Consider the following 13,284-nt stretch of genomic DNA (forward strand, 5'->3'; position numbering starts at 1 on the left):
TACAGTACCAGACGGGAGCGAATCGTTCCCTTTTATCCGCTGTGTGCTGTACATGTACAGGAGCTGACGCTGAGGCACACACGGGCTGTACAGTACCAGACGGGAGCGAATCGTTCCCTTTTATCCGCTGTGTGCTGTACATGTACAGGAGCTGACGCTGAGGCACACACGGGCTGTACAGTACCAGACGGGAGCGAATCGTTCCCTTTTATCCGCTGTGTGCTGTACATGTACAGGAGCTGACGCTGAGGCACACACGGGCTGTACAGTACCAGACGGGAGCGAATCGTTCCCTTTTATCCGCTGTGTGCTGTACATGTACAGGAGCTGACGCTGAGGCACACACGGGCTGTACAGTACCAGACGGGAGCGAATCGTTCCCTTTTATCCGCTGTGTGCTGTACATGTACAGGAGCTGACGCTGAGGCACACACGGGCTGTACAGTACCAGACGGGAGCGAATCGTTCCCTTTTATCCGCTGTGTGCTGTACATGTACAGGAGCTGACGCTGAGGCACACAGCCTTAAAGTGAGACAAGAGTAACATAGTGGGAGCCTTAAAACAATATCAGTGCACAACAGCAAACAGCCAGAGCCACATAGAAAGTCACTTACCAAAAGCCACTGTATGGTCTGAGCATGCTTCCGATGGGGTGCGGTACAGGGCAGTTGGAGCTCCTCACCGTATATAGCAGAGACTGTCTGTGATGCGATGTCACTGCGTCCTGTTTGATAGCAACATAATTTAGAAAATAAGAATACCTTTTAGTTCTAATCACAGTCCACTTACTTTCTCGATTTCGTTTAATGTTTCTCGTGTGTGTCTCACTGTCACTTCCATTCGGTGTGCATACAGGGTAAAAGGGAATGATTCACTCCTGTCTGGTACTGTATGGCCCATGTCTCCGTGTCAGCTCCTGTACATGTACAGTACACAGCGGGTAAAAGGGAACAATTCACTCAAAGGCAATATAAACTAAAGGGTACAATTCTAAAAGGGGGTGCAGGAACAGAGAGATCTGGGGGTGTATGTGCACAAATCTTTGAAGGTGGCAGGGCAGGTTGAGAAAGTGGTTAAAAAAGCATTTGGGATCCTGGGCTTTATAAATAGAGGCATAGAGTACAAAAGCAAGGAAGTCATGATGAACCTTTATAAAACACTGGTTCAGCACTAAGGGAGAAAAAGGGAATGATTCACTCCTGTCTGGTACTGTACGGTCCATGTGTGTCTCAGTGTCAGCTCCTGTACATGTACAGTACACAGTGGGTAAAAGGGAACGATTCATTCCCATCTGGTACTGTACAGCCCGTGTGTGTCTCAGTGTCAGCTCCTGTACATGTACAGTGCACAGTGGGTAAAAGGGAACGATTCATTCCCATCTGGTACTGTACAGCCCGTGTGTGCCTCTGTGTCAGCTCCTGTACATGTACAGTACACAGCGGGTAAAAGGGAACGATTCACTCCCGTCTGGTACTGTACAGGCCGTGTGTGCCTCAGTGTCAGCTCCTGTACATGTACAGCACACAGAGGGTAAAAGGGAACGATTCACTCCCGTTTGATACTGTACAGCCCGTGTGTGACTCAGTGTCAGCTCCTGTACATGTACAGCACACAGAGGGTAAAAGGGAACGATTCACTCCCGTCTGATACTGTACAGCCCGTGTGTGACTCAGTGTCAGCTCCTGTACATGTACAGCACACAGAGGGTAAAAGGGAACGATTCACTCCCGTCTGATACTGTACAGCCCGTGTGTGACTCAGTGTCAGCTCCTGTACATGTACAGCACACAGAGGGTAAAAGGGAACGATTCACTCCCGTCTGATACTGTACAGCCCGTGTGTGACTCAGTGTCAGCTCCTGTACATGTACAGCACACAGAGGGTAAAAGGGAACGTTTCACTCCCGTCTGATACTGTACGAATCCCACCATGGCAGTTTGAGAATTTGAATTCAGATTAAAAAGCTGTTATCAGTAAAAATGAACCTGAAGCTGTCAGATTATCGGAGAAACACCAACTGGTTCATTAAATGTGGCTCCAGTTCCACATACCAACACGGTTGACTCTTAACTGCCTTCTGAAATGGCCGAAATAGTTGAATTAATCCGCTACCAGCGGCCTACGACCACCTACTCAGGGCAACTGAGGACGGGCAATAAATGCCAGCCTTGCCAGCGACGCCCACATCCCGGGAATGAAAAGGAAAACTTGCCTGGAGTTAGGGAAAGGTGAAGGTGGGTGAGAGTAACAGTGCAAACCCGACAGGTGATACGCCAGCAGATTGGGTTACTGAAGCCCGTAGGTCTTTCAAGACTGACACAAAGAGCACAGTGTAAACTTTGCGGAGAGTTTCTGAATTGTTTCACTCTGTGTTGTGGGAGGGCAGCTGTCGAAGATATCAGCGCACCAATCTGTGCTTTGTCGGGAGAAGATGTTTTGCGCAATTCTCTTTGAGGCTGATCAAAGGAGATCGTGCCTGACTCGGGTCAGTCATAACAGCCCCGGCCCCCGCCTGTTGCTCATCAAAAGCCAGACAGGCGCCATCCCACATCGGCATCAGTGAGGGGGGTGGGGCCTAGTTAGCGACACACGTCGTTCTTTATACCGCCCGCCATCTGCTCCAGCCCCCGTCAATGGAACTGCTTATCTGTGAAGACACACACCACATGCACGCACAAGGCTCCGACCACCTCCCCCACAACACCTGGCTACTGTTAAGCCAACAAGGACCAACTCCATGGCTCAGTGGGCAGCACTCTCACCTTGCAGTCAGAAGGTCCCTGCTCCAGAGACATGAGCACAGTGAATTTCTTTCTGAAGTATTGCAATGCAGGGAAATGTGGCAGCCAATTTGCGCACAGCAAGCTCCCACAAGCAGCAATGTGATAACGACCAGATCATCTGTTTCTTGGAATGTTGGTTGAGGGATAAATATCGAACACTGGGGAGAACTCCCCCCACTCTTCTTCGAAATAGTGGCCGTGGGATCTTTTACATCTACCTGAGAGGGCAGACGGGGCTTCGGTTTAACATCTTATCTGGAAGACGGCACCTCCGACAGTGCAGCACTCCCTCAGCACTGCACTCGGAGTGTCAGCCTGGATTTTGTGCTCAAGTCTCCGGAGTGGGACTCGAACTCACGACCTTCATGACTCAGAGGCAAGAGTGCTACCCACTGAGCTAAGCAATGCGCATCAAGAGCTCTGGGGACTAGTCCATATTTATAGTCTATCATCTTTCATCCTCTCCCTCTATCCTGATATGTAATGCAAATGTCATTCAACTGCTCTACTCTCTTACCTCATCTCTCAATGGTGGTAGCCTCTACCCATACTACTTGGCATAGGTGAAACCCCTATATGTGCCTCTTTAGGGTGGGGAAGGGTCTTCTAGACAAGACACCAGCCCACTGCTCATCTTCAAGGAGCAGTTTTACTTAGATCATGTAACAAGGGAGCGCTTTCAAGTTATCTGTCTCCCCCGTTGGGGAATTGAACCCTGGTCTTGCACGTGACAGGCGGGGACACTAACCACGATATTAACCAGAAGGACACTACAAGACGGAATGTCAGGGGCATTGTCAGATCCATTTAAAATATACATGATGATTCTCATGATTTAATGCATCATTTGAAGAGACACTGCATTGTTGGAAAAAGAGACCTTCAGGCAGGTTATTTAACCTAAATCCTGTTTGGCACTGAAAAGCTTAAGGGGGCAATTCTGCTCCCACCTACTTCCAAAACAACCCTTTTGGGAGACAGAGATAGAGAACCCTAACCCTAACCCTAGCCCTAACCTTAACCCTAACCCTAGCCCCAACCGTAACCCTAACCCTAGCCCTAACCTTAACCCTAACCCTAGCCCCAACCGTAACCCTAACCCTAGCCCTAACCCTAACCTTAACCCTAACCCTAACCCTAGCCCTAACCTTAACCCTAACCCTATCCCTAACACTAACTCTAACCCTAACTCTAAAGCTACCCCTATTCCCAACCCGACCTTTAACCCTAACACTGCCCACAAAACTAAACCTAATCGTAACTCTAACCCTGGGGGTGATTTTAACCCCCAAGAGCAGGTGGGTTGGGGGCGGGCGGGAGTTGAAAATAGTTGTTTTTTGGGTCGCGACCGCAACCCGGCTTTATTTCCGGGTTTAACATCGGCACGGAAAAGTCCAGGCTTCCCACTGGGAATGCAAAGTCTGAACATTCCGCAGTTACGACCCAAAAAAACAACTATTTTCAACTCCTACCCGCCCCGAACCCACCCGTTCTTGGGGGTTAAAATCACCCCCACCCCCCTCATCCCTAACCTTAACTCTAAACCAGGACCCCAGCATAAACAGAATCAACATATTACATAAATGGACGATGGAATACATACCTTGGGTAGAGGTACCGTGAGCATAAATTGAGGTAAGAAGTCCGTAGATCAGAACAGATGCTCTTGCCATGCTGAGAGGGAACTGTGGAACTGACGACCTGTTTACTGAGTTTTGCCTTTTCTAGCTCAAACATAAGATCACCTTTCCTATCGGCTGGGAACTCCTACAAGCTGCGGAGGCTGGCAGTGGAGTGTCTCTGAGAGTTAACTCTTTCCTTGCTCCTTCCCCTGCTGAATCAACCTTTTGCCTCTGCGTCTCACATCTCGCCCAGGAACACGAGTCCCGGAATTAAAAAGTGCTCCCTTTTAGTTTGGCCGCCCGGACGGTACATTGTTTGAATGTTTTCCCACCCACCCAAAAAGCAAGGGTGAAAGTAAGAAGGCATGGTACAAAGGAAAAGTTAATATTAGGGAGAGTTTGTAATTACCTTTACCTCAGGGCCCTATGAGCACAAGTTGAAAAGTGAACTGGGAGTAAAATGGTGTTGTGACCTTGTGATGTGTGTATAAAATCCTAAGATACAACGTATGAAAAGTAAAGAGCACTCTCAATAACGTCAAAAATGAATCAGAATTTACGTTTGCGTTTAGGTTTAATGCGAAATTTTGCTCTCTCTGACAGGGCACCCCAACATCAACAACAATATGCATTTATATAGCGCCTTTAATGTAGCAAAACATCCCAAGGCGCTTCACAAAAGCATGATCAGACAAAAATGACAGTGCGCCACATTAGGACAGGTGACCAAAAGCTTGGTCAAAGAGGTAGGTTTTAAGGAGCATCTTAAAGGAGGAGAGAGAGGCGGAGAGGTTTAGAGAGGGAATTCCAGAGCTTAGGGCCTAGACAGCTGAAGGCACGGCCGCCAATGGTGGGGCAAAGGAATTGGGGGATGCGCAAGAGGCCGGAAGTGGAGGAACACTGAGATCTCGGAGGGTTGGAGGGCTGGAGCAGGTTACAGAGATTGGGAGGGGGGGGCGAGTCCATGGAGGGATTTAAATACAAGGAGGAGCATTTTAAAATCGAGGCGTTGCCAGACCGGGAGCCAATGTAGATCAACGAGCACTTGGGGGTGATGGGTGAACATGACTTGGTGTTACAGATCATACTGCCCTTTCTCTGATCTTATAATGCCCTATGGTTGACCTGTGGGACTCTCCATGGTGTCAGACATAACACTCCACTTTGCTCTCTAAATTTGCCTCCTTTTTTTGAATGCACTGACCCCTGTGTTTCTTCTAGACTTGACTATTCCAATGCTCTCCTGGCCGGCCTCCCATCTTCCACCCTCCATAAACGTGACCTCATCCAAAACTCTGCTGCCCGTATCCTAATTCCTACCAAGTCCGGTTCACCCATCTCCCCCTGTGCTCGCTGACCTACATTGGCTCCTGGCCCGGGAACACCTCGATTTTAAAATTCTCATCCTTGTTTTCAAATCCCTCCATGGCCTCGCCCCCTCCCTATCTCTGTAACCTCCTCCAGCCCTACAACCCTCCGAGATCTCTGCGCTCCTCCAATTCTTGCCTCTTGCGCATCCCTGATTTTAATCGCTCCACCATTGGCGGCCGTGCCTTCAGCCGCCCAGGCTCTAAGCTCAGGCATTCCCTCCCTAAACCTCTCCGCCTCTCTACCTCTCTCTCTTCCTCCTTTAAGATGCTCCATAAAACTTACCTCTTTGACCAAGCACCTGTCTTAATATCTCCTTATGTGGCTCGGTGTCAAATTTGGTTTGATAATCGCTCCTGGGAAGCGCCTTGGGACGTTTTACTACGTTAAGGGCGCTATATAAATGCAAGTTGCTGTTTGATGGCGGTCAGCCTCTGATGCCAAATGTCTATTACTGATAGAATATCCTGCTGACATTTACCGACGTTGGGGGGAACGTCACAGCGCCCGGTCTGATCTTGCCCTCACCCAGGACCCATATGTCTGTAAATCAGGGTCAACGTGATCTCCTGAAATAGTCCCAATCGCCTGAAAGGTTTGGAGAGAAATTTTACAGATTTTTTTCCCTCAATTGGCCTGAGTTTTTATTTGTTTATCTTTGCCTCTCCCAGGCGATCACATGATTCCGGTTGGGGTGGGAAGTGTTTTTATGGTGATGAATAAAACATCACAACTAAACGGGACTGGCTGGACGGACCATTTGGTCTCTTGCTGTGCGGCATTTTCGAACGTACCTAATGATTTTTTTTCAGTGATGTTGGTTGAGGGATAAATATTGGCCCAGCAAAGCGAGGAGAACTCCCTTGCTCTTCTTCGAAATAGTGGCCATTGGATCTTCTACATCCACCCGAGGGCCTCAGTTTAACGTCTCATCCGAAAAACGGCACCTCCGACAGTGCAGCGCTCCCTCAGCGGAGAGGGTGGGAAGGAAAGGGGCAGAAGCAGGGCAGTGGGTCTAATCGGATAGCTCTTCCAAAGAGCCGGCACAGGCACGATGGGCCGAACGGCCTTCTTCTGTGCTTTATGGTTCTCTGAGAAGCAACATCTATTGACAGGGACATGCTACAACATCACAGACAGGTCTGTGACAAGGCAGGACTCAGACGAGTTTCATACAGACATTACTATCAAACTTTTTTAAAATCAGAATTCTTGTCTCAGTACATTTGACCAAAAATATGTACGTGCAAATGACACCCTCTATATACACACTATTAAGCTTTTACAGGAGAAGGCTCTGCGACCCTGTCATATCAGCATTAATACTCTACCCTTATGTTTGAGCTCCGCATAGCATTAAATGTTTAAAGATCAGGCATGTGGACCTGTAACTGTCAGCATGAGTTTAATTGCCAAGATTTTATTGTGTCACTCCCTTTTCAAATTCCACAATGAATTCCTTTGTTTTAAAGATGTCCTCAACCATTGAAACAAAATGTAAACTATGCAGAGCAGGCAACGACATGATATAGGGAGAGTAATCCCCCAAGCTGATTGTTTCTAAGTAAATTGTGGGCGACATATGTGATCATTGTTTGGTGCTGCTAAGTCTGAGCCCTGAACTCGAAATTCCTCAACTTTGGAACTTTTCTGCCCACTTTCAATCGCTCTTCAAAATCTTTCCTCCCGCCTTGGTATTCATTAACACTCCCCGCCCCTCCTCCCTTCCCTCCCCTCCCTCCTTACTGCTGCTCCCTGTCTGTTTCCCACATGCATCCCTGTGACGCACCCTCGCTATTCCCACTTGCTTCACTGGTCGTCATAACCTGCGCATCCGGCCTGTCCTCTGAGGAAATTCCTGGCCGTTTTCTCGCATCGTAAATTCCACGCGATGCCATCTGGGATGTAAAGTCGCACCAATCGAATTTTGGCAAGAGGTTCTGGGAAAGGAAGTCTTGCATTTATATAGCGCCTTTCACGACCTCAGGACGTCCCAAAGCGCTTTACAGCCAATGAGGTACTTTTTGAAGTGTAGTCACTGTTGTAACGTGGGAAACGCGGCAGCCAACTTGCGCACAGCAAGATCCCACAAACAGCAATAAATGAGCAGATAATTTGTTTTAGGTGTTGGTCGAAGGGTAAATATTGACCAGGATGCCGGGGAGAATTCCTGCTCTCCTTCGAAATAGTGCAATGGGATCTTTTACGTCCATCTGAGAGGGTAAACGGGACCTCGGTTTAATGTTTCATACAAAAGACGGCGCCTCTGACAGTGCAGCGCTCCCCTCAGCGCTGCATTGGAGTGTCAGCTTAGATTTTGTGCTCAAGTCTCTGGACTGGGGCTTGAACCCACAATCTTGCACCTGGGAGCGCTGCACTGTCGGAGGTGCCGTCTTTCAGATGAGACGTTAAACTGAGGCACCGTCTGCCCTCTCAGGTGGATTTTTTTAAATTCGTTGATGGGATGTGGGCGTCGCTGGCAAGGCCAGCATTTATTGCCCATCCCTAATTGCCCTTGAGAAGGTGGTGGTGAGCCGCCTTCTTGAACCGCTGCAGTCCGTCTGGTGACGGTTCTCCCACAGTGCTGTTAGGAAGGGAGTTCCAGGATTTTGACCCTGCGACGATGAAGGAACGGCGATATATTTCCAAGTTGGGATGGTGTGTGACTTGGAGGGGAACGTGCAGGTGATGATGTTCCCATGTGCCTGCTGCCCTTGTCCTTCTAGGTGGTAGAGGTCGCGGGTTTGGGAGGTGCTGTCGAAGAAGGCTTGGCGAGTTGCTGCAGTGCATCCTGTGGATGGTACACACTGCAGCCACTGTGCGCCGGTGGTGAAGGGAGTGAATGTTTAGGGTGGTGGATGGGGTGCCAATCAAGCGGGCTGCTTTATCTTGGATGGTGTCGAGCTTCTTGAGCGTTGTTGGAGCTGCACTCATCCAAGCAAATGGAGAGTATTCCATCACACTCCTGACTTGTGCCTTGTAGATGGTGGAAAGGCTTTGGGGAGTCAGGAGGTGAGTCACTCGCTGCAGAATACCCAGCCTCTGACCTGCTCTTGTAGCCACAGTATTTATATGGCTGGTCCAGTTAAGTTTCTGGTCAATGGTGACCCCCAGGATGTTGATGGTGGGGGATTCGGCGATGGTAATGCCATTGAATGTCAAGGGGAGGTGGTTAGACTCTCTCTTGTTGGAGATGGTCATTGCCTGGCACTTGTCTGGCGCGAATGTTACTTGCCACTTTTGAGTCCAAGCCTGGATGTTGTCCAGGTCTTGCTGCATGCGGGCTTGGACTGCTTCATTATTTGACGGGTTGTGAATGGAACTGAACACTGTGCAATCATCGGCGTACATCCCCATTTCTGACCTTATGATGGAGGAAAGGTCATTGATGAAGCAGCTGATGTTAAAGATCCCATGGCAACTATTCGAAGAAGAGCCGGGAGTTCTCCCCAATATCCTGGATGACATTTATCCCACAGCCACCATCTAAAAACGGATGATCTGGTCATTATCACATTGCTGTTTGTGGGATCTTGCTGTGCGCAAATTGGCTGCTGCGTTTCCTACATTACAACAGTGACTACACTTCAAAAAGCACTTCATTGGCTCTAAAGTGCTTTGGGACGTCCTGAGGTCGTGAAAGGCGCTATATAAATGCAAGTTCTTTCTTTTCTTTTTTATTGCCATTCATGCTACAAATAAAGTTATAAGTTTCAGATCATAGCCAGCGACGCCCGCATCCCATGAATGAATTTAAAAAAAAAGTGAAAATCGTCGCGGTTTTCAACGGGAAACATAAAAGGGAACACGAGAAAGAAAAATTTGCAGTGCTATGGGGAAAGAACAGAGGAGTGGGACTAATTGGATAGTTCTTTCAGAGATCCAGCACAGGCACGATGGGCCGAATGGCCTCCTTTTGTGCTGTATGATTCTATGACAACACACTTAAGCAGATCTATGGAACCGACTGCCTCAATTCCTGGTTGTGCCACTGCACATAGTACAAAAGCACCTTCAGAAACAGTCTGAAGCCTTGAACAAGATCTGTATTGTACTGTATGTCAATCACCCTTCAATTAACTGAAAGGCTTGGTCTCAATTGCAGTTTTCCTTTACTTGCGTGTAAAATATCTGAGCTATTAATTAATCGGCACGCGAACTGCACTAGCGTCTCATACAGGTTCTATCTTCTTATCCGCCCTGATATCTCTGACAGAGGTCAATCCTCTCAAGTATCAGTGTGGCTCAGTGGTAGCACTCTTAGGAACCTAGGAACAGGAGGAGGCCATTCAGCCCCTCGAGCCCGTTCCGCCATTCAGTTAGATCATGGCTGATCTGTATCTTATCTCCACTTACCTGCCTTGGTTCCATATCCCTTAATACCCTTGCCCAAACAAAATCTGTCAATTTTTCTGCTGAGTTAGAAGGTCATGGTTTCAAGTTCCACTTCCAGCCTTGAGCACAAAGTCTAGACTGTGCTGCGTTATAGAATCACACAAGCACGGAAGGAGACATTCGGCCGGTCGAGTCCATACCGGCTCTCTGCAAGAGCAATCCAGCTGTTCCCACTTCCCTGCCCTTTCCCCATAGCCCTGCAATTTTTTTCCCTTCAAGTACTTATCTAATTCCCTTTTGAAAGCCATGATTGAATCTGCCTCCACCAACCCCTCGGGCAGTGCGTTTCCGGATCCTAACCACTCGCTGTGTAAAAACGTTTTTCCTCATGTCGCCTTTGGTTCTTTTGCCAATCATCTTAAATCTATGTCCTCAGGTTCTTGACCCTTCCGCCAATGGAACAGTTTCTCTCTATCTACTCTGTCTAAACCCTTCATGATTTTGAACACCTCTATCAAATCTCCTCTCAACTTTCTCTGTTCTAAGGAGAACAACCCCAGCTTCTCCAGTCTAGGCACGTAACTGAAGTCCCTCATCCCTGGAACCATTCTAGTAAATCTCTTCTGCACTCTCTCTAAGGTCCTCACATCCTTCCTAAAGTTCGGTGCCCAGAACTGGACACAATACTCCAGTTGTGGCCGAACCAGCGTTTTATAAAGGTTCATCATAACCTCCTTGCTTTTGTACTCTATGCCTCTATTTATAAAGCCCAGGATCCCGTATACTTTTTTAACCACTTTCTCAACCTGTCCTGCCACCTTCAACGATTTGTGCACATATACCCCCAGATCTCTCTGTTCCTGCATCCCCTTTAGAATTGTACCCTTTAGTTTATATTGCCTCTCCTCATTCTTCCTACCAAAATGTATCACTTCGCACTTTTCAGTGTTGAATTTCATCTGCCACGCCATGTCCTCTTGAAGTCTATCACTATCCTCCTCACTGTTTACTACCCTTCCAAAGTTTTGTGTCTTCTGCAAATTTTGAAATTGTGCCCTGTACACCCAAGTCCAAGTCATTAATATATATCAAAAAAAAGCAGTGGTCCTAGTACCGACCCCTGGGGAACACCACTGTACACCTTCCTCCCATCTGAAAAACAACCGTTCACCACTACTCTCTGTTTCCTGTCACTTAGCCAATTTTGTATCCATGCTGCCACTGCCCCCTTTATTCCATGGGCTTCAACTCTGATGACAAGCCTATTATGCGGCACTTTATCAATCGCCTTTTGGAAGTCCATATACACCACATCAACCCTCACTGACTCTCCCTGTTACCTCATTAAAAAACTATCAAGTTGGTTAAACACGATTTGCCTTTAACAAAGTCTTCTTGGAGCAATCATCATCTTTTGGACGTAAGACTAAACTGAGGCCCCGTTTAACCGTTCAGGTGAATGTCAAGGATCCTCTGATACTATTCGATGAGTTCTCCCAGTGTCCTAGCCAAAATTCCTCCAAAATAAAACCATTGGGAAAGTAAGCTGTGAGGAGGATACAAAGGGAGTAATTTTAAACCCTAAGAACAGGTGGATTGGGCGCGGGTGGGAGTTGAAAATAGTTGTTTTTTGGGTCGCGACCACAACCCGGCTTTATTTACGGGTTTAATGTTGGGGCGGAAAAGTCCAGGCTTCCCACTGGGAATGCAAAGTCCGAAAATTTTGCGGTTGCGACCCAAAAAAAATTATTTTCAACTCCCACCCGCCTCCAACCCACCCGTTCTTGGGGTGTAAAATCACCCACAGCGAGTTTGCAAAAGGATATAGACAGGTTAAGTGATTGGGCAAGATGGTGGTAGATGGAATATAATGTGGGGAAATGTGAGGTTATTCACTTTGGTAGGAAGAATAGAAAAACAGAATATTTTTGAAATGGTGAGAAACTATTAAATGTTGGTATCCAGAGAGACTTGGGTGTCCTGGTACAAGAAACACAAAAAGTTGGCATGCCAGTACAGCAAGCAATTAGGAAGGCAAGTGGCACGTTGGCCTTTATTGCAAGGGGGTTGGAGCACAAGAGTAAGGAAGTCTTGCTATAATTGTACAGGGCTTTGGTGAGATCTTACCTGGAGTACTGTGTACAGTTTTGGTCTCGTTGTCTAAGGAAGGACATTCTTGCCTTAGAGGTGGTGCAATGAAGGTTCACTAGATTAATTCCAGGGATGAGAGGATTGTCTATGATGAGAGGTTGAGTAGAATAGGCCTATACTCTCTGGAGTTTAGAAGAATGAGAGGTGATTTTATTGAAACATATAAGATTCTGAGGGGGCTTAACAGGGTAGATGCTGAGAGGTAGTTTCCCCTGGCTGAAGAGTCTAGAACTAGAGGGCACAGTCTCAGGATAAGGGGTCGGCCATTTAAGACTGAGATGAGGAGGAATTTCTTAACTCAGAGGCTTGTGAATCTTTGGAATTCTCTACCCCAGAGAGCTGTGGATGCTGAGTCATTGAGTATATTCAAGGCTGAGATCGCTAGATTTTTGGACTCCAAGGGAATCAAGGGATATGGGGATCAGGCGGGAAAGTGGAGTGGAGGGCGAAGATCAGCCATGATCTGATTGAATGGCGGAGCAGGCTCGAGGGGCCGTATGGCCTACTCCTGCTGCCATTAGTTATGTTCTCATTAACCTCATTTGCTGTTTGTGGGATCTTGCTGTGTGGAAATTAATTGCCGCATTTGACCGCACAACAACTGTTGTCACTTCAGAACTGATTGACTTTTGAAGCACTTTGGAAAGCCTGAGGCCAGGAAAAAAAGTGTTAGTTAAATCCACGTTTTCCCTTCTATACAAATGTACACATTTATCATAAAGGTTTCACAATGTGAAACTGGATGCCTGTAAATTTTAGAACTGGTACTTGCTGGTACTTGTTGCATAGAATCATTGCTGTAAGGCATCCCAAGGAGTCAGCCATGCATGCTGCTAAACAGATATGATGTAGTCACATTGTAACTCTGCAGAACATCCTTCCCCTTGGAAATGTAAACAATTTCATCTCATTAGACATGTATATTCCTCTTAAAATGGCGGTATCCAAACTCAAAATGGTTTCCTGGCAACGTGTCCACCAAGCAATTAGGAAGGCAAATGGTATGTTGGCCTTTATTACAAGA

General features: G+C 47.4%; 1 protein-coding gene across 1 annotated transcript in view; it reads right to left on the reverse strand.

The window, feature by feature from the left end:
* LOC137304934 (CD166 antigen-like) overlaps positions 1–4,537 on the reverse strand; it is a 47,353-nt gene extending 42,816 nt beyond the window's left edge. The window contains exons 1-2 of the mRNA XM_067973719.1: positions 4,388–4,537; positions 616–725 (exon numbers count right to left, since the gene is read on the reverse strand). Coding sequence (XP_067829820.1) covers positions 616–725; positions 4,388–4,457 — 180 coding nt within the window. The 5' untranslated portion in view covers positions 4,458–4,537. The remainder of the gene's footprint in view (positions 1–615; positions 726–4,387) is intronic.
* Positions 4,538–13,284: the final 8,747 nt, after the last annotated feature.

This window comes from Heptranchias perlo, chromosome 39, assembly GCF_035084215.1.
Source record: "Heptranchias perlo isolate sHepPer1 chromosome 39, sHepPer1.hap1, whole genome shotgun sequence".
Taxonomy (NCBI): domain Eukaryota; kingdom Metazoa; phylum Chordata; class Chondrichthyes; order Hexanchiformes; family Hexanchidae; genus Heptranchias; species Heptranchias perlo.